The sequence below is a fragment of the Python bivittatus genome, unplaced genomic scaffold, assembly GCF_059951505.1.
Source record: "Python bivittatus isolate LINGU-HERP-01145 unplaced genomic scaffold, Pbiv_v1 ctg000220_np1212, whole genome shotgun sequence".
In the NCBI taxonomy this organism is placed as follows: Eukaryota; Metazoa; Chordata; class Lepidosauria; order Squamata; family Pythonidae; genus Python; species Python bivittatus.
This window is the reverse complement of record NW_028277048.1, coordinates 25,356,924-25,381,893: the sequence shown is the minus strand read 5'-3', so window position 1 is coordinate 25,381,893 and position 24,970 is coordinate 25,356,924. Positions and strand designations below refer to the sequence as shown.

Sequence of the window (24,970 nt, the reverse complement as noted above, 5' to 3'; positions counted from 1 at the left end):
GATCAGAAGATCACCTCACCAGCAATCATCACCCAGATAAGCAAAGGTTACCACCAGGCACACAATCAAGCAGTACACATATGCTAATCAAGGAACTACCAGAGGAGCAAAACAAAACCCCCACCCCCACCAGCACTGGCAAGGCAGGCCACAGTATATAAAGAGAGCAAACCCCATCCCATTTTAGCACTGAAGATGTTACCTAGCCAGGTAATGAAACATTTGCAAGAAAAGAACCAAGCTCAGAGAACCCCAAGGACTCCACAGAATACCTTTAAGTTTGGTGCAAACCGTAGTTCCTTTCTGAGTTAGCATTCCTTATCTATTTTTTTTAAAAAAAATTGGGTTTGTTCTGCTGCTCTTTGATTTTTTAAAAATAATTTTATCATAGTATTTCACTTTGGGGACTTTGCTGAAAATCAGTTTAAAGTTGCAAATAAGTTCTGTAATGGTTAGAGTAAGATCACTGAGATGCAGTCATAGAAACTCACTGGATTATTTGGGCCAATTAGCTCACCATATAACTTACTTTATAGGGGTGTGGGAATTTCTTGGATGAGGGAATACTATATGTACAGCTTTGAGCAACTGGAATTAATGTTGGATGTACATCTAAGGAACAAAATAATATCATCCAACAGTCTTTGAAGAAAATGTGGGATAAAATGTTAATGATATAATAAAAACAGACAGGCATAATTATTTATTAACACAAGACGAGAGACACAATCAATGCGTTAATGGAACACTGTCCAGCCAGATGTTAAAATCTTTTAAAAAGTATATCTAAAACCTAATTTCAAATAAATAAAAAAGACTTTTTACATAATTACACAGTTGTGATTTGAATCTGACAATGGTAAACGTACTGACATCAACAAAAGCAAAACATGATTAAAGACAATGATCTATTGTTGTTTTTACAATCATATCTCCATCACAGTTAAGCTTGGCCCATCGTTGCTAAACTGCACAATAAAAAATTGAAAAGCAAACATATTTAACTAAAAGAGCCTATCTTTGAAAAAAAGTAAAAAATGGTTTTGTAGTTTTCTTTTCATGGTAGTAAGTTCATTCTCAGGAATAACAGCTGTTCCAACTGCTTCATATCAATACATATTAGTAATTGAATAATGTGGAGTTTTTTTGTGAATGAAACTGCAGTCATGGGATGTTCCTGCTAGGAGAATCAAGGGAAGGCAATTCTGTTATTACCAACACCCCATAAACCTCTGAAAAGCAAAATGTGAAAGAAGCATGTTATGAGGATTGCAGGGTATTCACAGATCTCCCCCACTTCCATTGTTGTTAACATAACTGAATCTTGGTCTTATGGAAATAGCAATCCTTCCACTTGCAGAAATACTTTGATCCAAGCCATTATATTTAAATTAAACATTACCTGAGCTAATAAGGAAATCCAAAAAGCCTAGGTTGAAAATATTGACTCTACCTCTTTGGATATATGAAAAAGTACTTCAATACAGTGATTATGTGGAACAGAGAAAAAGGGACAAGCTAATTCCAGAACTTACAGAGACTACACCCTTATTGAGTTCCATGTGGAACCTGTAATGTCTGATGGAGAACACAGAATAGCATACCCAAAGCCACACTGAGCAAATCAGTGTCAGAACCCAGATAAAGAGGGCACTGATTCTACAATCATTCCTTTGGAATCTCAGCCATTTGTATAAATTATTGGAAGGCAAATAGGAGTGGCACTGAAGAGGTCTCAGGGCTAAAGAGTAACATTGAAATCCTTGGTGTATTAATTATAAATCTTTGCAGAAAGTACATTAAGATCTCACATTAACAGGGAAGAAATCAAATATTTATCAATTAAATCAAGGAGAAAAATGTATTTGGAGTTAATATTTAAAACAACTTCAGATTTTTTAAGATCTATAATGCTATTTTCAGAGGTTTTTCTATACTACACATAGTAAGTCTACCATACTACACGTAGGCAGAATCTAAATGTAAGTATAGAAAATACTACCACAACTGTGGATAGAGAAATGTGCTGTGGTTCCATTCAGTAGGACATTAAAAGTGTATTCGTTATAAAAATTGAGACCACTTAAGAGCCACATTGCAGTGAATAAATAAAGGCTGGAGTACACAGAACATTTATATGCTGAAGGCCATCTGTTCTCATGTTGAGTGCCAGCAACTGCTTTGTGTGTGTTTGTTTTCCAAACTATTGCAAACTACATGTTAAAACAACTTCAGCATGGAGGGCATTTTAATTTACATAGCAGCACCACACTGTGGAAATACTGATAATGCAAAATATTCAAACCGTCTCCATTAAGAACCAGTAGTTAATATTTCAACGATTTGAAGCAATGAACCTCCCTCCACCCTGTTCTACTTTTGCCATAATTCTTCGTTTCAATATATATCCAACAACATATGTATAAGAAGGTAATTGTGAATATTTTGTTAATATATTTAAAAGTTTTCTGTCTAAATATCTATACGTCAAGCCATTAAAAAAAACAAGCTTTTGAAAGTTTGTACAGAAAGTTTTTCAAGTATACATTTGGAATTTGTCTTAAGGAATAAGTTGCCAGAGCTACACTTAATATAGCTGCTGTAGCTGAGGATTTAATCCAGGTTTATATTTATATTTCTTTTAAAAATGTCTAAAAACACTAACTCTGTTATAGGGAGGGTAAACAAACATTATTAAAATATTCTAAGTATTTACACAATAGGCCACAAATGGCCCAAGGAGGGTTGTCACCATTTCTAGTATCTGCTTTCTGTATTATTTTAACAGACTTCTTCAGGAGAAACAGGGAGAAGATTCTAAAGTTGTAATCAGAAAAAAAAATGGTCTAAATAGAAATATTGTTTTTCCTACCAGCTTATTGAAGAGATGGGGTTACAGACCATTTTCAAACAATGGCTGTTCCAGCACATTTTAAGGCATCTATTGTCATCAATTCTTTGAAGGCTGAAACTGATCAGCTATTTTGAATGGGATAATCACAACTTGCCAATCTTTCAGAAGAATTGCGCTGTTCCTTATTCAAAGACATCCTGCCAAAACTCTTGATTTGCAGTAATGAATCCCACCCAGAAAGTAGTACATCAAAGTAATGGCAGGAATTTTCTTTTCAATGTAAATGAATTGTTATTGTGCACAATCAAGGAAGAAGACATGTCTAAGATCATGAACTGAATGGTTCTGGTTAACTAGTGTCTGCTTATAAAAACCATTTTAGTAGGCTGTACAAATTCTATTCAACATTCCAAAGTCACAGAATTGCTTCTGGCTTTTTAAAATGCTTTTAAAGCTGATGGATTTCAGCCTCTTTATAGACATGTGCACTTAAACATTTGTTCCTACATGCTATGTCATACCTGGCCAGCAACAAAAATAAGAAAAACTTAATAGTCTAACTGCATTCCTCACATTAATTGCCTAACCATAATTTATTTAAGGACTTTGTTAAATTCTTAATTCTTTGAGTCAATTTTCTAAATAAATGAATTATGCATACTAATATTTACATATTTAAAATATAGGCAAATTCTTTTTAAATTCATGAGATAGCTATATGAATAAGTGATTCTTCTGTTGAATATTGAATGTGGTCATGGCACAATTTTAGGTAAATGTGATCCCTATCAACACAGTACTACAGAATTAAGCTAACAGTTTTAAAATACACTGTTTACAGAGGGTATACGTAGGACTTACATAACCAAGTTCTTACAGATTGGTATCTTAACTAAATAAATCACCCCTCATAGAATTCTAAATCAGTGTTAGAAAAAGTACAAATATATACAACAGATGAAAATGTTAACACTACAATAAAGGCCTTAATAATTGGTGGTTGTTTTTCATGAGGGCCTATTTTTCATTGCCTGTAAAGCTATCATCGTGCAATGCAAATGTAGTTCACTGGTTGCTGTATTTTGATCAGCTTGCTGTCAGTCCGGTAATATGGAGAGAAAAGGAGTCAAACAGCATTGTCCAGCTTCACAACTATCATCACTAATTTTTCTATCAGCTTCTTCTGTTTCCAGTCATTGTTGGTCCTTGCTCAGTTTGCAGAATATTCTCAGACCCGCACTTGCAAAATTACATGTTATATGCTACATATATGGGATCCAGTTGGTCAGCCAAGAAACTATCACGGAGATGCATCCGCTGCTTCTCTCCTCTGGAATTGATTGGTATCACCCCAGGATCAACCACCACCACAACTCCTACAATCAGATAATGTTCTTCCAGAACCACATTGGTAACCAGAGGGACTAAATCAAGAGCCTCCTGCTCACAGCCACACAACTCCACAACCACTACAAGTAAATTGGTCCATGTGAATACAGCACTGAAAGAAAAATAAGAAATCCAGAGTTTATTACACACATTTACAGAAACGAAGTCTACAGATACTATTTTATAAGACATTGCCAATACATGTAAGATTCCTCAACTTTAAACTGAATGAAAGATCCTCCGCTCAAAAAACCATTTATGTCCAAATTGTATGCATCCCGAGATGACCACTTGGAACAGCTCTAGCACAGTTATGCATTCACTTTAAAATGTAAGGATCACTTCATGCATTCTAGTTTCAGTTTACCATAAACGCTTAAGTGTTTTAAGTATATCACTAATAAATAAATTGAACGTTACACACAGGAATCTAATAAGGTATTAATTGTAAAAATGCAAATTTTAGCTATGGTTATATAACCTATAAAATGATACTGAATATTTTGTTACTGTTCTCGTATCAGTAATGAAATGAAAGCTGGGGCTATCATCCAAGGCTCTGAACAAATATGCTCAATTTAATATTTTCTCAAAACACAGATGGGACTGCTAGAGATCCAGATTGCTATGAACTTGCAACTACAATCAGTAACTTTGTTTTCCTATTGCTACATCTTTGCTAAGCAATGTTGTATTTCCCAAAAAGGAATATGTTACATAAAGCTTTACCATTCCGCAATGCTCCTGTGCATCCGAGAAATTGAAGTTTCTATATCAATTGGATGATAACGCAATCCACGTAATTCGAGAGTTTCGTCCAGTGCACCAACAACATACAATGCATCATGGCGTTCTAAGGAGCATATAATACATTACATATATAGATTTATACAGATTCTTCAAAAGAGAATAAATAATAAATTGTCCTAATTGTTTAAAAAACGTATGGGAGATTAATTCTCAAACGATAGCAATTTTCCTATCCATTCCAACAGATATGAAAGCAACTTTCATGCTGGTAGAAATATTTCTACAAGACACTGCTGAATCTAAGAGTATTCAAGATACATGCACTAAAATATATATTCATGCTGACTTGTGGGAAACCTGTTGTAACAGCTTTTCTTCTAACATTAACTTTACATTCTTGTCATCAGTAGAAATGGATCTCATCCACAGAAAGGAAGGGTAGTTTGTCCTACCTCCACTGGCGGCTGTGAGTTCAGTCCGTCGTACAAAGCCAAGGTATCCTGTTCGTGCCCAAAGAGTTTGAGCAGCATCACCAAAGCTCAGGCGGGTGTTGAAATGATCTGCTTGAAGGGTTTCATTATCATAGATGGTATAGTATCCACTAGCAGTGTGAGGACTATTCACCCAGATCTATGAACATAATAAAACACAAATGTTCATTTCTTACTATTTTATTTTGTCTCTTTTATAACTTTTGTAATTCAAACACAGAATGTAGATGGATATTCAGATAGGTATCATTAAAATATATTGTTGATTATCATGTAAATTATCTGTTTTTTAAATATTCTAACTAGCATATAACAGGCCTAAGAAGCAGTCTTCATTCAGGAAGAATGCATTTTTCTTTAAGATTCAAAAGTTATTGGAAGCTAAAAAAAATGAAAAAAATCACACTAATATGCATATTGGACATATACTGGGAGCAGTAGAAAATAGTTGGGTTAAAAACACTTATGTAAAGCAGCAATGGCAGCACATACCTCTCCAAGGTGAGAATCACCAACAGGTCCTTTGGTCTCAGGATTAACAATTATCACTTTGACTCCAGGCAATATCTAAGAGATGGGGTGGGGTGAAAATTGGCATCTGTTTATACTAAGTAAACACTTTTTAAACAAGCCTGTCTTTTCAACTTCTTGGGGATATGACTCATGACTTATGTAAATGCAATACAAACAATTGTGTATTTTATAGCATAGAAATATTTTCAACTTTGAAATCTCTGTTGATAGGATTCAGTTTAGCTCAGACAATTCTTCCAATTTCTCCATTTCCAACAGAGCAACCTAGATCCAATCCGAGTTATATTCTTAATTATTTTAGCATTATTGCCCATCTCCAGTTCCACTTATCATCTCAACAAGGCCAGGGACAAAATAAACACTAATTCAGAAACAGTACTTTAAACTCATTAACAAAAGTAAAAAGCGGTATATTAAATGGCCCTCAGGGAAGAACTTCTTTCATATAAGAAATCTGTAGAACAATTTTTTTTGTCCTACTCAAGACTTCGTTTAGCAATTACCCACCCCGTATCACAAAAGCTGAATGAATTCTATTGCCTCCTTTAGAAGTGTCCAGAAAACATTTCTCAAGGAGCCAGGTACTTTGGTTTGCATTAAAATGATTCTCAAACAGATGTATTATTACCTTGCCTGACTCGGAGAGCAAGAGGCTCTGGGGAGCACCTCTTTCAACTAGCCGCACTCTGGAGATAGATTTAAAAAATTAACATTCACATACTTGTGATTTAAGAACTTTAATTACAAGATACTTAAATTACTCTTTAGTATTCTGAACAACTTTAAAATGCACACAATGCTAAACAGAAGGGATTTTTCTTCTATTTTGTTTAAATTCATGAATTCATGTCACTTCAGAATAATCAATTATAGTCCAATTCAAATCAACCACTATTTCTGAACAACTGCTCTTACCTCATATAGTATACATTATTTTTGTTACCTGATTTGCTCAACCCACCCACACCCAATTTGCATCCAAATTCATTCAACTTTGCACAATTCTTAATAATGTTCAGTCATGAGGCTCAAGAAATTAAAAAGACCCTAGGATGTTCATTCCAAGTAGCATTGACAAACATCCCCTCAATCTCCCCATTTGCTTGGCTGATAGTTGGGTATTAGCAAGGTAAGATAGTTGGAAATTACCAAGATAACTAAAGAGTAACGGCCTGCTACTTCTAAGCAAATGTGCTGAGCACAATCTTTGCATCACTAACACAAAGTTCAGACTTGCAAACAAATACAAAACAAACTGGATGCATCCCAGGTCCAAACACTGGCACCTACTTGATTATGTCATAGCACGTCAGTGTGATCTTAAAGACACACCATCACCCAGGCCATGCAAGGTACTGAGTGCTGGACAAATCACAGGCTGGTCCAGTTGGTCCTCAACCTGCACATAGCCCCTTTACATCATAAGCAACCAAGGACTGTCAGAATGTCATTCAGCATCGGCAGACTGCAAGACCCAGGCCAAGACCAACATTTTCAAGATGTACTTAATGAAAAACTCTCCGGCAATTTATCACTTGTAGGAACCTGTTCTGAAAAGTGGACACAATTTAAAGAAGACATCACGCAGACTGGAACTGTTGTTTTATTGTTGTTCAGTCATTAAGTCGTGTCCGACTCTTTGGAACCCCATGAACCATATCGCGCCACGTCTTCCTGTCCTTCACTGCCTCCCTGAGTTTGCTCAGTTTCATGCTCATTGCTTCAGTGATGCTATCTAACCATCTCATCCTCCGCCGTCCCCTTCTTCTTTTGCCTACAATCTTTCCCAGCATCAGGGTCTTTTCCAAAGAGTCCTCTCTTCGCGTTAGATGACCAAAGTATCTGAGCTTGAGCTTCATTATCAATCCATCCAATGAGCAGTCAGGGTTGATTTCCTTTAAGATTGACTGGTTTAACCTCCTAGCAGTCCAGGGGACTCTTAAGAGTCTTCTCCAGCACCACAGTTGAGGCGATCTTCTGCCCTTTTGTCTCTTTTGAATAGTATGTAGATGCTGTTTATCTCTATGTGCCTGTTGATGGCTGCCTTGTCTGAATACCAAGCTTCCAAGAATTCTCTTGCATTTTTAGATTTAGCTTGGTCGAAAATGCTGACAGTTTCCCAGTTAAAACTATGGTTAAGTCTGTCCATGTGTTATGAGATTAAGGAATTTTCATCATGTCTTCTGACTGCTAGTTGGTGCTTGTGGATGCACCAAAACCAGCATCTACATACTATTCAAAAGAGAGAAAAGATCAGAAGATCACCTCACCAGCAATCATCACCCAGATAAGCAAAGGTTACCACCAGGCACACAATCAAGCAGTACACATATGCTAATCAAGGAACTACCAGAGGAGCAAAACAAAACCCCCACCCCCACCAGCACTGGCAAGGCAGGCCACAGTATATAAAGAGAGAGCAAACCCCATCCCATTTTAGCACTGAAGATGTTACCTAGCCGGGTAATGAAACATTTGCAAGAAAAGAACCAAGCTCAGAGAACCCCAAGGACTCCACAGTTCAACCCTGAGCTACACATATTCACCTCTATTGGTAACAAGGCCTATGCATGTAGAACGATCCATCATCTGTCTCAAAGAAAGACAAGTTTAAACACCTGCAGTCCAAAGTACAAGCAGAACTGCAAGAAATGCAGGAGGAGTGGTGGCAGAGAAAGGCTGAGTAGGTGGAATGCTATGCAGACATGCATACAGTGGGGCAAAAAAGTATTTAGTCAGCCACCAATTGTGCAAGTTCTCCCACTTAAAAAGATGAGAGAGGCCTGTAATTTCCATCATAGGTATACCTCAACTATGAGAGACAAAATGAGAAAAAAAATCCAGAAAATCACATTGTCTGATTTTTAAAGAATTTATTTGCAAATCATGGTGGAAAATAAGTATTTGGTCACCTACAAACAAGCAAGATGTCTGGCTCTCACAGACCTGCAACTACTTCTTTAAGAGGCTCCTCTGTCCTCCACTCGTTACCTGTAGTAATGGCACCTGTTTGAGCTTGTTATCAGTATAAAAGACACCTGTCCACAACCTCAAACAGTCACACTCCAAACTCCACTATGGCCAAGATCAAAGAGCTGTTGAAGGACACCAGAAACAAAACTGTAGACCTGCACCAGGCTGGGAAGACTGAATCTGCAATAGGCAAGCAGCTTGGTGTGAAGAAATCAACTGTGGGAGCAATAATTAGAAAATGGAAGACATACAAGACCACTGATAATCTCCCTCGATCTGGGGCTCCATGCAAGATCTCACCCCGTGGGGTCAAAATAATCACAAGAACGGTGAGCAAAAATCCCAGAACCACACGAGGGGACCTAGTGAATGACCTGCAGAGAGCTGGGACCAAAGTAACAAAGGCTACCATCAGTAACACACTACGCCGCCAGGGACTCAAATCCTGCAGTGCCAGACGTGTCCCCCTGCTTAAGCCAGTACATGTCCGGGCCTGTCTGTTTGCTAGAGAGCATTTGGATGATCCAGAAGAGGATTGGGAGAATGTCATATGGTCAGATGAAACCAAAGTAGAATGTTTTGGTCTAAACTCAACTCGTCGTGTTTGGAGGAGAGAGAATGCTGAGTTGCATCCAAAGAACACCATACCTACTGTGAAGCATGGGGGTGGAAACATCATGCTTTGGGGCTGTTTTTCTGCAAAGGGACCAGGACGACCGATCTGTGTAAAGGAAAGAATGAATGGGGCCATGTATCGTGAGATTTTGAGTGAACACCTCCTTCCATCAGCAAGGGCAATGAAGATGAAACGTGGCTGGGTCTTTCAGCATGACAGTGATCCCAAACACACTGCCCGGGCAACAAAGGAGTGGCTTCGTAAGAAGCATTTCAAGGTCCTGGAGTGGCCTAGCCAGTCTCCAGATCTCAACCCCATGGAAAACCTTTGGAGGGAGTTGAAAGTCCGTGTTGCCCGGCGACAGCCCCAAAACATCACTGCTCTAGAGGAGATCTGCATGGAGGAATGGGCCAAAATACCAGCAACAGTGTGTGAAAACCTTGTGAAGACTTACAGAAAACGTTTGACCTCTGTCATTGCCAACAAAGGATATATAACAAAGTATTGAGATGAACTTTTGATATTGACCAAATACTTATTTTCCACCATGATTTGCAAATAAATTCTTTAAAAATCAGACAATGTGATTTTCTGGATTTTTTCCCCCATTTTGTCTCTCATAGTTGAGGTATACCTATGATAAAAATTACAGGCCTCTCTCATCTTTTTAAGTGGGAGAACTTGCACAATTGGTGGCTGACTAAATACTTTTTTGCCCCACTGTACCACCAGAGAGTTCTTCAGTGCCATAAAGTCAGTTTATGGCCTTTCTAAATCAGGATACCCCCCTTGCTGTCATCTATGGGTCAAGCCTGATCAAAGACCAGGAAGTACTGAAAAGCTGCTGGGCTGAACACTTTTCCAACCTACTCAACAGGCTGTCCACAGTTGATCCTGATGGTCTTACAGCAGATTCCTCAGCTGGCAGTCTTGGATGTCCTAGATCTGCCTCCCTCTACTGTTGAGATCAAGAATGCAATCTCACAGATGAACTCAAATAAAGCAACAGGGCAGGATGGCATTCCTGCTGAGATCTACAAAGCACTAGACCCAAATGCCTTACAGGCATTTCAAGACATATTGGAAGACATCTGGTTCACAGAGGAGATGCCTGATGACTTCCATGATGCCCTCATTGTGGCTCTCTATAAAAATAAGGGAAGCAAATTAGATTGAGGAAACTACAGGGGTATCTCACTGCTGTCCATCACAGGCAAGATTTTTGCCTGCATTCTCCTGAACAGACTTGTCACTGTCTCAGAAAGGAACCTCCCAGAGGCACAGTTTGGCTTTTGGCCAGAATGGAGTATAATAGACATATTTGCTGTGAGGCAAGTCCAGGAAAAGTGCATCAAGCAGAACAAACCTCTTTACTCTGTCTTCATTGACCTGACAAAGGCATTTGACACTGTAAACAGGGAGGCTTTCTGGACCATCCTGAGACATTACGGATACTCAAGAAAATTTGTGAAGTTGATTCAGCTACTCCACAACAGAATGACAGGACAGGTCCTTTACAATGGTGATACATCAGCTGCATTTGCCATTTCCAATGGGGTGATGCAGGGTTGTGTGCTAGCCCCAGTCCTGTTCAATCTGTTCTTCACTTGCATATTGTCACATACTGTCACAACCAAAAATCAGTGTTGATGACACCCAGCTGACCAATGTAAACAGCTTCAAATACTTGGGAAGCATCATCACAAGCAATTGGTCTTTGGACAAAAGAAACTGACTCCAGGATCAGCAAAGCCAGCCAGGCTATGGGACAGCTGCATACTAGTGTGCTCAATCGAAGTCTACAGAGCTGTGGTTATCCCTTCTCTCCTATATGGATGTGAGTCCTGGACCCTGTGCTTATGGCACATCAAACAACTGGAGAAATTTCACATATAGGCTCTCCACTCCATCCTTGGCATTTGTTAGCAAGACCATGTCTCCAACCTGGAGGTCTTGGATTGTGCAAAGTCCACCAGCATTGAGTCCCTGATTATCAGAGCCCAGATGAGGTGGGTGGGACATGCCATCAGAATGGATGACCATCGTATGCCTCAGCAGCTGCTCTATGGTGTAATGGAGACTGGGAAGAGACCTCGAGGTCATCCACACAAGTGCTACAAAGATGCTGTGAAGGAAACTCTATGCCACTGTGGCATCCAGCCAAAGGAAACAGAAGCTGTGGCTACTGACAGAACCCACTGGCAAGCCCTGTGCTATGAAGCCTTCACCAGCTTTGAAGACAAGCGCCGCTAAAAACTGACAGAAAACCATGAGTGGCATCACAGAATAACACCCACAGTTATTACAACAATGGACTTCCAGTGCCCCCATTGTGCTAGACTCTGCGCTTCCAGACTGGGACTGCACCTCCCTGCCCACCAATGAACTGCACAACAGCTTGTCTTCTTCAAACCAGAAGGACTACATACATACATACATACATACATACATACTTCCACTAGGCATATCTGGCAAGTCCTTTGGATAAGTAAGCAAGCAAACTCTCTGGCAATGTCCTTTGTTTATGCGCAGAGAAAGTGCCATTATCCAAATCATATCCTTGCATGTTTTATAACCTTGTTAAATTTATGTTTTTCTTCATTAATTGCTGTGTCATACTAGGATCTCTATAAATACAGTCTTTTTCTTTATGTCTCAGCATATGTCTTTCTCTGCCTTTTAATTCTCTCACAATAATTAAGAACTGAGACAGTATTAGAGTCGATAATATTTTACCCCAATTACAGACAGCTTCTGATCCTTGTTGGTATAAGTATTTCTTAGCTTCAACTCTGCTGAAATGTACTGCCCTGTACTAATCTTAAGAAATAAATGTGATTATAGGAGGAGATGGGGGAGAGGTTTGGTCTGTTGCGTATTATTATATGATGCCAACAAAAAGAAATGTGAGAAAGCTCTCACACGTTGGGAATGATACCCTGCATTTCAAAGGAAAGGTTCTACATTTCGAAGGAGATTGGCAAAACCAATGGAGAAGGCAAAACCAATGGAGAATTATTAAAATTCAGGCAAGATACTCCCAAAGCATATGTTAGCTTCAGCTAGCATTCCCCCACTCCCTTGTAAACTGCCCTAGTGCTTCCTATCCTCTGAGTAACACAAAGGCAAGAACCTTGTAGGCAAATTTCAATCCTCCTCTTTAAGCCAAATGGGGAAAATAGGATATACACACAGAGATCTCCTATTATGGTTTTCTAGTGCTGAATGTAAAGGAAGAAACTGTCTAAACAATTGAAAATTCCGGAGTAGCATCCTGCTATTGTTCAGCAAGGCCTTTTGATTAGGGTGATCACTGGCAATATCCTGTCTAACACCAACTATTACGCTAAAGTATCCCCCAGCCCCACTACCACTTTTCCCTCCCCACCCCAGGAAAGTGAGTGAGTAGAAAATTCTTCTGACACAAGAATTAGATTTTGATTTCTTTTAACTTCATAAATTCACCAAGAACTACTGTAATGTTCTCTCTATTTTATTCTCCATTCCAAAGTGAAGTGGTAACTCTGTAGAAAATGCTTCCCTTTAGCATATGTGTGTGTGCATGCTACAGTTTGTAAATGCCCTCCGTTCCTTCCTATTAACAAGATTTAGCATTAATCTTTACGTTTTATTTTTCTTCATTCCCCATCTCTAGGTGAACTCTGTGCATTAAAATGAATCACTTCCTTAAATACTTGCTTCTCCTTTTTAAAACTGAATTTAAGGTATCAAAATCCCCACAGTGTTACCTCTAAGATTTCTATGTAAATTGCTAATTTTAACTACTAAATGCCTGTTTAACAAACTGTATTGACTAGTCATAGGGTTATAGGTTTTTTAAGGAGTCCCAGAATGCATATGCCTGTGTAATACCCTATCATGCTTAGGATCCCAACAGAATTTAATGGTAGGCAGCCCCAGTTCATAATACTTATCAGAGAAGAAAAAAGGTTAGTCAAATAGTATAACTGGCTCACTGACAGCAGAAATCTTCTGAATTCTGCAAATTCAGAAGGAATGGCTATTCTCTTCGCAGGGTAAGGTAATTTTCTGGAATGTTAAATATTGGGCCAATTTAATTCTTGGTGAGAAAGAAAGGAATGTAATCCATAACTGACAGAATGTTAGAAATTGCAGTCTTCTACTTTACAAATGGACTGGCACCACCATATACCTAGCACAATATAAATGATAAATACTGATTTGTTCAAATACAATCATATTTGGGGAAATCAAGAAACTTGTGTGTACATCTGGCATAAGCAACCACTGTCCTCCAGAAGTTCTGGATTACAACTCATAACCTCGTGCCTGCTGGTTATTGCTGATAGGAACTGAAATATCTTGCACTTGCATGATCTGTTCTCACAGAATTCAGACAAAAACTTAATAAAAATAATAGTACCTGTCATGCCGTAATGATTTCAGATCCACGTAAACTGTGGTTGGATCAGGCCCTGAGGTTCCCTATAATATTAATAGAGATTATTTTTAAATGTGTCATATTTCCTGCTGCTAATAAAAGAAGTTATTAAAGCACTTTCGATGCCTTGAGAGCAATGCAAACCAGACAGTTAAATGTCCAATGCTATCAAATGAGGGATATACTATATGATGGGAAAAGTTTCTGTTGCAAATCCAAAAATACCTTTGCAGGTTCTTGCACGTATGCTTTCTTGAGAGAATCTCCACAACTTTTAGCTAACACCACAGTCCCACTCTATTTTTTCAGACTGGAAAATATTAGTGGCATTTTAAAAAGAAGCACTGAAACGTTTATGCTTTATTAATCTAACATATTTGTGTTTAATCAGAGGAACCTGCAAAGGTAGTCTCCTGGATAGTCCTACTGTATAAAAGGCCACGTTTATTCCCACGACATAAAAAGGGTTGTTAGATTAAAAAAATAAGCAATATAAAGTATGAATGAGTCCATGCAAATAAAAAATAAAAAAAAGCCTGTAAATCAGCACTCACAGTTCTTCAGGCTCATAAAAAACGGCACAAGCAGGTTTAGAATAGGTTGGGCATTCTCCTAATGTGCAGAACCCCTGCTTTCTAAAAATAAGTCCACCAAACCTTCCTTGTTACCTGTAAACAGATAGCTACATTGACTCTTGACCCAAAGGTGGTGCTGACTGCACGAGATGATAGACCAATGTCCTTGAAGAGCTTGGAGAAAGACTGAGTAAGAGCAACACGTGGGCGTTCTTCTGCCACCACAACACAAGTCCGGACCCCTGATAAGTTGATGCCTCTTGCCTGTTTATACAGACAGGTTAAAATTACTGAAAAAATCATTACTTTACAATAGATCAAACAGGCAGGGATAACATTAATTAATACTCTGGTTAATATCCAAGTACCCAGGGTTCATTTGCTCTAATAATCATCTAGAAAACATAATCAGGCTCTTGGTTTGCTAACACTGTTCTCCAGCCACTAGGAAATCATATGCACATCTTTTTGATTTATCTAGTTCTTTCAAAATGTACCACCAAGCAAAATGTAGCTACAGTACTCTTCCCATATCATCTAGACCCGTATGAAAATGCTACGTGAAGGTCCAAAGAAAAGGAAAAAAAAGTGAAGGATCAAAAGACATGAACTGTATTTAAAAAATCAGATCAGCATGTACCATCAAGGGCTGTTGGATAATTAAACTATGTATGTGTGTGTGTGTCAATAACAAGATACGGATCTAAAGTAGTAGGAAAAAAGTTCTAACAATGGGACTTAGTGACTTGCCCCTCTCAACTCACCACTGGCAAAGCTCCATCTGACATCCAAGTATTTAAGTCAACCCTCAATTTAGCACTCGTTTTTCGAACCGTAAAAACCAAAGCAGCAGCTGCTGTCCAGCATAGCTTTTAAGAGCATAATATGCCATGCACTAGGTTTCACTGTAGGAATTTACTTATACTTTCTATTTAACAATTTATTCTAATAATCTGTACTCGGTTAGATACAATTAATTTGCAAAATTCTGTGGGAGGAAAAAAAAATCATACCCCTAAAACAGAACACACAGATCTAATTCACCTACAGTACTAAACTATGCTTAAGCTTGGTTAATATGAATGCTGCTTCCAGCTCCTCCCATGAGCATTAACAGCTAGAGAACAATTACAGCATGTTTGTTTACAGGTAACATTTTGTTCAAGTACAGGACATGTGCTAGTTCTGACTGGAGCCCAGAGCAGAAAGTAGCATTCCTTAAATTGTTAATTTAAGTGGAAATAGCCTGAGTCTTGAATTTCATCGCATGTTTAACTATAAACAAATAGCTGGACAGGGGTTTCAACAGCCCTGTTGCTGAGAGAAGGGTGGAAGAATCAGCAGGTAATTTAGCACCAACCAAATCTAACAGCATATTGTGCCATGCAACACTGCCATTGGCAGAGCCCTGGGATTCCATGTTTGTCTTTCTTCTTCCTCCCTTATATGCAAAGAAGATGGAGCTTGAACATTTCTGATGACAGTTTGGATCAACCTGCAGTTTCCTTTTTCATGTCAATATAAGAAACTGGGTCATACAGCTTTCAGCTGATAAAGCAAGATATCAAATTCTGGCTTGATTTTTTTTTTTTTTTAACAAAGCACAATTTCTCATATCAAGTGAAATAAAAAAATGCAGATTGTTCAAAATCATGATCAGATTTAAAATAACTATCTCTTGGCTATGGGGCACAGAATGAGGTGGAGATACACGTAAATCTATGGCTTATCATGGCTTGTGCATTTAACAACAAACCATAATTTGTCATATCTGATAAAGCCAATTGAAAAAGCAGAATTGCCATATTTAATTTAAACAAATATTTCCATTTTTTTCTTTTTATTATGTTGCTATAAATCTTAATACACTGTATTCTTTTGATGCAATGAGATTTATACAGTATTTATTGAAAAGTATTGACATTCTATTATTTAGATAACTTAGAATGTTGAAAATAGAGAAAGGAGAAAAGAGTATTCTATCAATATTAATTACAATTAGGATGTCAATATTACAAGCATAAAATTATTTGACTTTTTCATCCAGAGTTCAGTATAACATTAAAAAAACAACAACAACATTACAGATCGTATCAAGGTATTTGTTGAATGATGATTTCAGTCTTGAGCTGATTACTCAGTGTTAAGATTTCCATTGTATCATTACATATATTCATGTTAATAAAAGGAAAACATAGATAAGCAAAACAAATTTAACAAGAATTAAAATATCAAAAAAGAAAAAGAAAAGGAAAGGAAAAAGAGAAAGAAAAAGAATCACTAAAGCTATATAACAAGCTTAATAAATAAAAAATATTTGTTTTTTCAACAGCAAGCTTATGGTCTTCTCATATAATTATAAAAGCCAGATTCCTCTACTGTCAAGTATGGTATATGATATATGAAATGTATTTATGTGACTACAGCAGAACACTTGCTACTTTCAGTGATTTAATCTAAACTGCAACCTCAGAGACAGAGGAGACAGGAATGACTGCTCAACACAAGATGCATGCAGAAAGTTTTTAGTGGAGTAAGCTGTACACTTTTTAAAAAACTGAATTTTAAAGCTGTGTTTTTTAAGGTAGTGAGGCAAACATTATCATTATCATTATCATTATTATTATATTTTAATCCCACCTTTTTGATATACAACTCAAGGCGGCAAACATACCTGCCTCCTATTTGCCCCACAACAACAACAACCCTGTGAGGTGGGTTGTGCTGAGAGAGGGTTACTGGCCCAAAGTCCCCCAGCTGGCTTTCATGCCTGAGGGAGGCCTAGAACTCACTATTTCCTGGTTTCTAGGCCAGCACCTTCACCACTACACCAAAATGGCTCTTTTTCCCCCTGTCTTTTTAAAAAAGAAAATTATAGATAGTCTTTGGTTAAGGATGGTAATTGGGACTGCCATGTGACTGTGCCAATTTGCGACGGCAGTTCCAGCAGCGGTTGTTGGGCAAATCCCACGTGGTCCTTAGGTGTGACATCATGTGATCGCCATTTGCAACCTCCTGCTGGCTTCTCCATTGACTTTGCTTGTTGAAAGCCAACAGTGAAGGTCGCAAATGGCAATCACATGACTGTGGGACACTGCAACCGTTTTAAGTGTGAGCCAGTTGCCAAGCACTCAAATCGCAATGACATGACTGTGGGGATGCTGCAACGGCTGCAACTTCAAGGACCAGCCATAAGTCTCATTCAGCACCAACTTTGAATGGTCACTGAATGAATGGTCATTAACCAAGGACTACCTGTACTTACAAAACCAGTATGACCCTAATGTTCTATTATAATCATCTGAATACCAACATAAATCTTCTAATAAAAATGTTTAAAAAGACAGCAGGGAGGGAGATTCTTACCTTTAATACTTCCACCTGATTCCCAAGCCCCTTGGTACACATATCCATGACAGAATAGGAGCAGAAAGTATCCCGTATTTTATACTGGCTTACAGTGGAGAGCCACAGGAAAAGATTGGATTCTAACTCCATAGGAGGAATTAAAATTGACTGATGACCAGAATACACACTGCAAGGGAAGATCACTGATCAGATATAAATGGAGCTGGGTGGATCTTATTAACTTGAGAGCCTAAAAATTATGATCCTCCAGTCTCAGACTGATGACCCTCCTCTGCCCAAACATACCTCCAGTCTACCCCAAATCCAAGACAGACTGGTAATCCATTCTCATTCATTGTTATAATTATGACTGCTTAAACCAGGGACTGACTATTTTTAAAGGCAGTTGCTTGACAAATATGGGACGTTTGAAATTTGTATCATTACATGCTCCCAAAGAAGCCTTTGATCATGCTGATCTCAGTATTATTTCTGAGCTAGTTATTTGCCCTGCTGCAAGAGACAAGTTATTTCTGATTTGTAGATAGTTTCCCCAACTGTATGTCCCAGGCTTACAAGAGAATGATTTTGATAATTAGTTATACAATAATTAATTCACTGTGAATTCAACATTTTGTTATTAAATCACAGCTAATTAGATATATCAGTGAAATCTACCAGGGAGGATTTTTTCCCCCCAAGAAAATGGGATCTGCCAATTTGGAATATATACCAGCAAAAAGCGACTTGTGATTTCTGATGTTCACTAGTCTCCATTTTAAAACATTTCATCACTTCAAAAACAAGCATAAAATGCTTACATATTTGAGAAATGTGTATACAAAATTGCATCCGCATTTGGGAGAGATGGAAGTTTTCTTATGTGTGTGCACACCTGTTTGTTTAAATTTGCAGAATGAAGTGGAACTTCTGACAGAACAGACTAAAAATTGAATTTACATGATACTGACATGGACTGGATTTAGACTTACCATTCATAAAACAATGACTCTCTGAGGGCATAACTTTCCCATGGGAAAAATGTCAATATATACAGTAGGATATAGGTTAATCATGTAAAATAAGTGCAGAGTCTCTTGTGATTTTTATAACCATCAGGAAAATACTGGACATCTAGCTAATGAAACTGTTTGGTGCTTGAGAGTTCTGCCATGTGAATTGGATTTATTTCGTTTGGTATCCAGTTCTCTGGCTCTTGCAACCAGGCACTTCACTGGATTAAGATAACTGTTCTAATTTATATTAGGCAAAGATTTATCTTCTGCAAACCCACCAATTCTAATTATATCCTGACTCTTACCTGCAAAGACACCAAAGTGCAAAGCCGAGCCCACAATAGGGATCAAGACAGATGGCAATTTGCCGTGAGGAGTATAGCTCACACTGGAGCTTTATGGCTCTACAGAGGGCACTAACTGATGCATGGGACATCTGTGGGAAGAAAAAAAAAGGGGGGGGAGACTGAATCCCAGTTGCACAATAGAAGAATATGGTAACATGTATATGAATATGATAACGTATCACTATATGCAAACATATGAGAAGCCCTATCACAGCCTCTGGTCATACGTGATGGTGTTGGTTATTACCTTTAAAGCCCTTCATGGCACAGGACCAGGTTATCTGAGGAGCCGTCTTGCCCCCATTGTATCTGCCTGCCCCGCTCGGTCCAGCAGAAGGGGCATGTTGCGGATCCCACCAGCCAAGGAATTTCGGCTGGCAGGGTCTAGGAAGAGGGTCTTTTCTACCATGGCCCCTGCCCTATGGAACAGCTTGCCACCTGAGGTGCAGGCTGCCCCCATTCTCCTGGCCTCCCAGAAAAGTGTGAAAACATGGCTATGCCAGATGGCCTGGGGGCCTGATGGGGGCTCGCACTGTTAGAATTGGCCAGTGGGATGATTGATATTGCTCCCCCCATCATCTTGAATTGTATATAGGCTTTTTATATAGAATTGTTACTAGTTATTTTAATATGGATATTTATACTTTTATTGTTTTTATTGTTTCGGATTTTAATTGTAAGCCGCCCAGAGTCACCCTCTGGGGGAGATGGGCAGCACATAAATTTAATAAACAAACAAACAAACACACACACACATACATACATACACAGATGCCAATATTGAAAACAGTAGTTTAGCTACTTCATTGCATCAGGAAAACCCAGAATCAATTCTTTTAAATTATTCATTCTGCTTTCGTCATATTTATTTATATAACCTTTTGTTTTAAAAATGGGAAAAATATTTCCATACTGTACCAGAAGCCATGCTGTCAAATGAAATTCAGAGCTAAGCGACCAATTAAACCAGAATATTTCATGCTGCACCTTAGTTATCAAAGTATTAATTACTACTGTTGCCCATCAGTTCCCAAACACTTAGTTTATGCTGATGGGAGCCTCCAGGGTCTTTCCATCCTCACTCCTGGATGAGGTTGCACTTCCTCATTCAGGAGTGGTGTGCAACTTGGGGGTCCTCCTGGACTCACAGCTCCTGCCTGAAGAGCAGATGGCAGCTGGGGGCAAGAGGGTCTCTGGTGTGCCAGTTGTGTCTCTCACTGGATTGGGTGGCCCTCCAGACAGTCACTCGTGCCCTTGTCACCTCACCCCTTGGCTGCTGCAACAGGTTCCACTTGAAAACTACTGAGAAGCGTCAACTGGTCCAGAATGCAGCAGCGTAAGCAGCGGTGGACCTGCCTTGGCAAGCCCATGCGGCACCCCTGCTTCCTGAGCTGCACTGATTGCCAGTATGTTCTGGGTATGATTCAAGGTGCTGGTCATCACCTATAAAGCCCTACATGGCACAGGGCCCAGTTATTTGAGGGATGCCCATCCCTTGTGGGTTCTGCCTGGCTGGTAGAGCTAACAGAGTGAGTGCACTCCGGGTCCCCTTGATCAAACAGTATCATTTTGGGGGACCCAAGAAGTGCATCTTCTTTGTCACAGTGCCTGGCCTCTGCAATGAGCTCTCCCCTGACACCTCCCAATTCAGATGGCTCTACCTTGTTGGCATTCCTCAAAGACCTGGCTATTCTCCCAGCCCTGAAGTAGGGTGGATGGAACTCTTGTGAGATATGTTTGTCATATATCAGATATGTTCTGATGTAGTTGTCTGGATTTGCCATCTTGCTTATTTCCCTTACTATATTTCTGTTTCTTTTGTTGTATTTGTGTTGTTTTTACATTGTAAGCTGCCTGGAATTGGGTGGCGCCAAAGCTGAGGTAAATAAATAAATAAAAATGACAGTTGGGCCATGGGAACAGTCCACAGAATGAGCCAATACTATTCAGATGGCAGGCCCAGTACACGATGATGCTTTTGTTCCCATTGTAAACAAGGGACTGGTAACAGTGCAGGCTAAGCATAGAAGGGAACTTGGCCTGCCCCTCGCTGTCTGCCATACCTCCTTTGGGGGTCCAAGCGGTTTCTGATTCCAGACAAGTTATTAGAACATCACGGGCATCATTCACTGAGAAATGGTGTTTTATCATATGCCACTCTGCTGTCCTTGATACCTTGTAGCCAAAGCCCTGGGAAACTCTAAGGTGCCTTTTAAATCCCAAACCCTAGCAAGATTATTTTGCCCTCCCTCATGCATTACAGCTTCTAATATCTGATTTTACCCATTCAGCAATTTTTATGCCCAGATGAAAATATGATGTCCTCTTTATATATAAACAAACAGAAGTAGAAATAATTTAGGGCTCTAGCTATAACACAGGCACCCATCACATCAAGCACTATTATACCTTTACTCCTGTAAGCATCCCCGTTGTGGAAACACTAAAATCCAGGTATGCCAACATTTCTGGAGTTGGTGGCTTGTAGACCTGAGGTAGCCGCTTCCTGGGCAAGTCATCTGGAGCACATAAAGAAGAAAGTAATTATTGTTGTATTTAGTCTGGGGAATAACATGAGAATGAGATGCCAAAGTGCAACAGCAACACAGTTCTAAATAAAACCGAGCTGGCTCCTGGCCAGCATGTGCTTTGTAACTGCTTGGAAATCCTGGGAATGAGTTTGATGGCCAAGCAGGGCCTGTCACCTGTATCAATGATGGTTGGCCAGGTTTTTACATCAACAGCAGTCGCCGCCTCTCTGGACCTCAGTAGCCTCATCAGAATCTGACTTGTGAGAATACAGGCAGCTTTGCTCACCTAAAATACATTCAACAAGTATGGTTGGTTATCTGATTATCATTCTTGACTGCAGCGCCATCAATCATTTATATAGTACACTTTTAGCATTTAAAATATTCCACGCAATCTTCCCTTCTTCATACAGAAAGCTTGTACAATAGGTCAGTATTAGCCCCACTCTGCAGGCACAGGAGCCATGCTGAGACTTGCCTAGTTACACTAAGGCAATTCACAAAGAAAGTGAAATAACTGGAACTCTACAGCCAGCACTTCACATTTTAGTATCCTATCTATTATTTTACATTTTAAGAACTTCTTTTGATTTTCTAACCAATTTATCATTTCTCTCCATTAAAGATTTTGAATTCAGTAAAGATCTTGAACTCAGTGAAAATCTTAATGTCCAATTTTGACTTTTACCTGAGTACCATTTATACATTTTGTAACTTTGTGTTACAGGGAAGAAAATCAAATCACTTTTAGGCACAAAATGTTATCATTCTGTACTAAAATATAACTCTTTTCCCCTCAATTTGTGGCTTTAAAGGCTAAAGAACCCGCAAGAGGATCAGGAAGGCAAAAGGCTTCAAATTGGATTACAAGAAACCTAACTGCTCTCAATTCAATGACCCATGAATTACAGGACAGCAACATTAATATTTCTAGTGTTTCAGTGACCATTAGAATACAGGTGGACCTCAGGTTACAACCACTTCTTCAGCAATTGTCCAAACTTGCAGTGGTGCTGAACAAGGGAACTTACGACCAGTCCTCAGAGTTCTGGCCATCACAGCAGCCCCTGATTTCTGACATTCCCTGCTGACTTCCCACAAGCAAAGTCAATGGGGAAGCTGGCAAGAAGTCAAAAGTTGCAGTCACATGAGGTCCTCGCTTAATGACCTGTGTGATCCTCACTTAATGACAGCTACCAGGACTGTCATTGCTAAGCAAAGTGATCATGCGATATTGTGCTTTAAAACCACGTTGCTTAGTAATGACAATTCCAGTCCCAATGGCTGTCATAACCTGAGGACTACCTGTAACACTACAGAAAACAAATTAAATCCCACAGAATTGACACCTTCTCAATTTCAACTGATGCACAATAAGCAACAACTTTATTGCTCTAAGACAAAGGGCAAGAACTACTGATTTAGATGCAACAGCTTGCACTCAGCTCTCATACTCACATCTACTATCATCCGCACAGTGGGCAAAGTGGCAGTGAGGTTCTGAGCATGTGGAGGTCGGACAGTCACTGGGATACAGCCAGCATACAGGCAGCCATAAAATGCTGCAATGAGTTCAATGCCTAGAGGATCAAGAAACACTGTCACATCCTTCTCCATTTATTTTTGCTTTTGCTGAAAGCATCTTAAAGAGTCACAGTTAAGGCAAAGTTCTCAAATAGGACATGTAAGCCAAGGAGGAGCCAAGGAGGACGGCTGAAGGCATTTGGCTACAGAAAACAAAAGAGAAATTAAGAGAAGAGAAATAAGCCACCACGAAGACTGGGGAATGTGAAAGAGGAAGGGAAAAAGGAACCATTCAAAAGGGAATTTACTCCAAGGAGACTCTGGTGCAAATTGCTTCAGTGAATCAAAACAGAAACCTAGAAGCTTAGTGGAAATGGACATTCCAGAAAACCCAAGAGAAATAATTTTATGTTGGAAATTCATAATCATTAACTGCTATTTGTCCAAGCAAGCACTGAACTTTTCCAATATAAAGAATAAAATATTTTTTAGCCAAAAATGCAAGAAGCTGAAAGTGTATGTGAATTCTTGGGACTACATATGAATGCATCAGGACCACACATCTATTGGTAGGAAGATCTGTGTCTTAATGCTTCAGTTAGAAAATAAGGTAGAACAAGGGGTTTGAAATGTGATGACAAAGCACCAACGTACCTTGATAAGAGCACAAACAGATCCCTTTAGCCACTTCTTCATAATCTAAATGATTTCCTGTTCTAATTTGTTATACAGTTATATTTGTTCTTGAATTTGAATCTGACATGTCAAATTCTTCACTTCTAATAGCCACAATACATTTCCTGCAGTTCAGTGCTTCATGAAAATTTACAGCTTAGACATGGCAAAATACAATGAATTCCATGAACCCCCCCCCACACACACACACACACACCAACTCTAGATTTTCTTACCAGGAGGATAGAGCAGCACCACATTATCACCAGCATTGAGGTGTCCCTTTTCATACAGAATCGATGCAATTCGCTCCGCTCGCTTGTGCAGCTGCAGACAAGTTGCTGTACAAACAGGGGCCCCCTTGCAGAAACCAAAAAAACATACAAACAAAACTCTAAAAGTCTGTGGAGCTCGAAGGAATTGCTTTGGAAACAACTCAAAGAGAAGCTACTTTCCTGAGCACCCCTTGCCCACTCTTGCAGTTCCCTTGAGTAATCAAGGGCAAAAAGTGATTTTCCAGGAATGCTATTTTCATATATTAGGGCCGTGACTTTGCAAGGTATGTTGTGATCTTATATTCTTAACAGAGTATATTGCAAAACTTCAGAGTTAAAATGAAAGTAATCCCATGGGTATTAAGGGAAAGTGTTAGACTTGCAACATGGATTCAAATACCTACTCAAGTATCTGCATGAACAAGTTACTGTCTCTTAGCCTTCTGCCATTTTCAAATGGAAGTAATACTGACCTACCAAGCTGGATGGATGTGAATGAAAATGATGGTAAAATTTTGTATGTTTAAAAATGATTTAAAAACAGGACCATAATAAAATGGAGTTCAGCCAATAAATTTGGAAAGTTATAGCAACCACATCCACTAAAACAGCCTTTACTATAACTTAATTGTCCAAGCTACACTATTTC

The 24,970-nt window shown here is 39.0% G+C and overlaps 1 protein-coding gene across 2 annotated transcripts in view; it reads right to left on the bottom strand.

Moving 5' to 3' along the window:
* Positions 1-671: 671 nt before the first annotated feature.
* Positions 672-24,970, bottom strand: part of DIP2B (DIP2 acetate--CoA ligase B (putative)) — a 196,423-nt gene continuing 172,124 nt past the window's right edge. For both annotated transcript variants that reach the window (XM_088138184.1, XM_088138185.1), the window contains 13 exons: positions 24,283-24,406; positions 23,306-23,427; positions 22,022-22,133; positions 21,726-21,835; positions 19,275-19,405; positions 17,972-18,140; positions 14,699-14,869; positions 14,013-14,074; positions 6,647-6,704; positions 5,977-6,051; positions 5,446-5,623; positions 4,973-5,096; positions 672-4,355 (listed from right to left, as the gene is read on the bottom strand). In XM_088138184.1, coding sequence (XP_087994310.1) covers positions 4,103-4,355; positions 4,973-5,096; positions 5,446-5,623; positions 5,977-6,051; positions 6,647-6,704; positions 14,013-14,074; positions 14,699-14,869; positions 17,972-18,140; positions 19,275-19,405; positions 21,726-21,835; positions 22,022-22,133; positions 23,306-23,427; positions 24,283-24,406 — 1,689 coding nt within the window. In that variant the 3' untranslated portion in view covers positions 672-4,102. The remainder of the gene's footprint in view (positions 4,356-4,972; positions 5,097-5,445; positions 5,624-5,976; positions 6,052-6,646; positions 6,705-14,012; positions 14,075-14,698; positions 14,870-17,971; positions 18,141-19,274; positions 19,406-21,725; positions 21,836-22,021; positions 22,134-23,305; positions 23,428-24,282; positions 24,407-24,970) is intronic.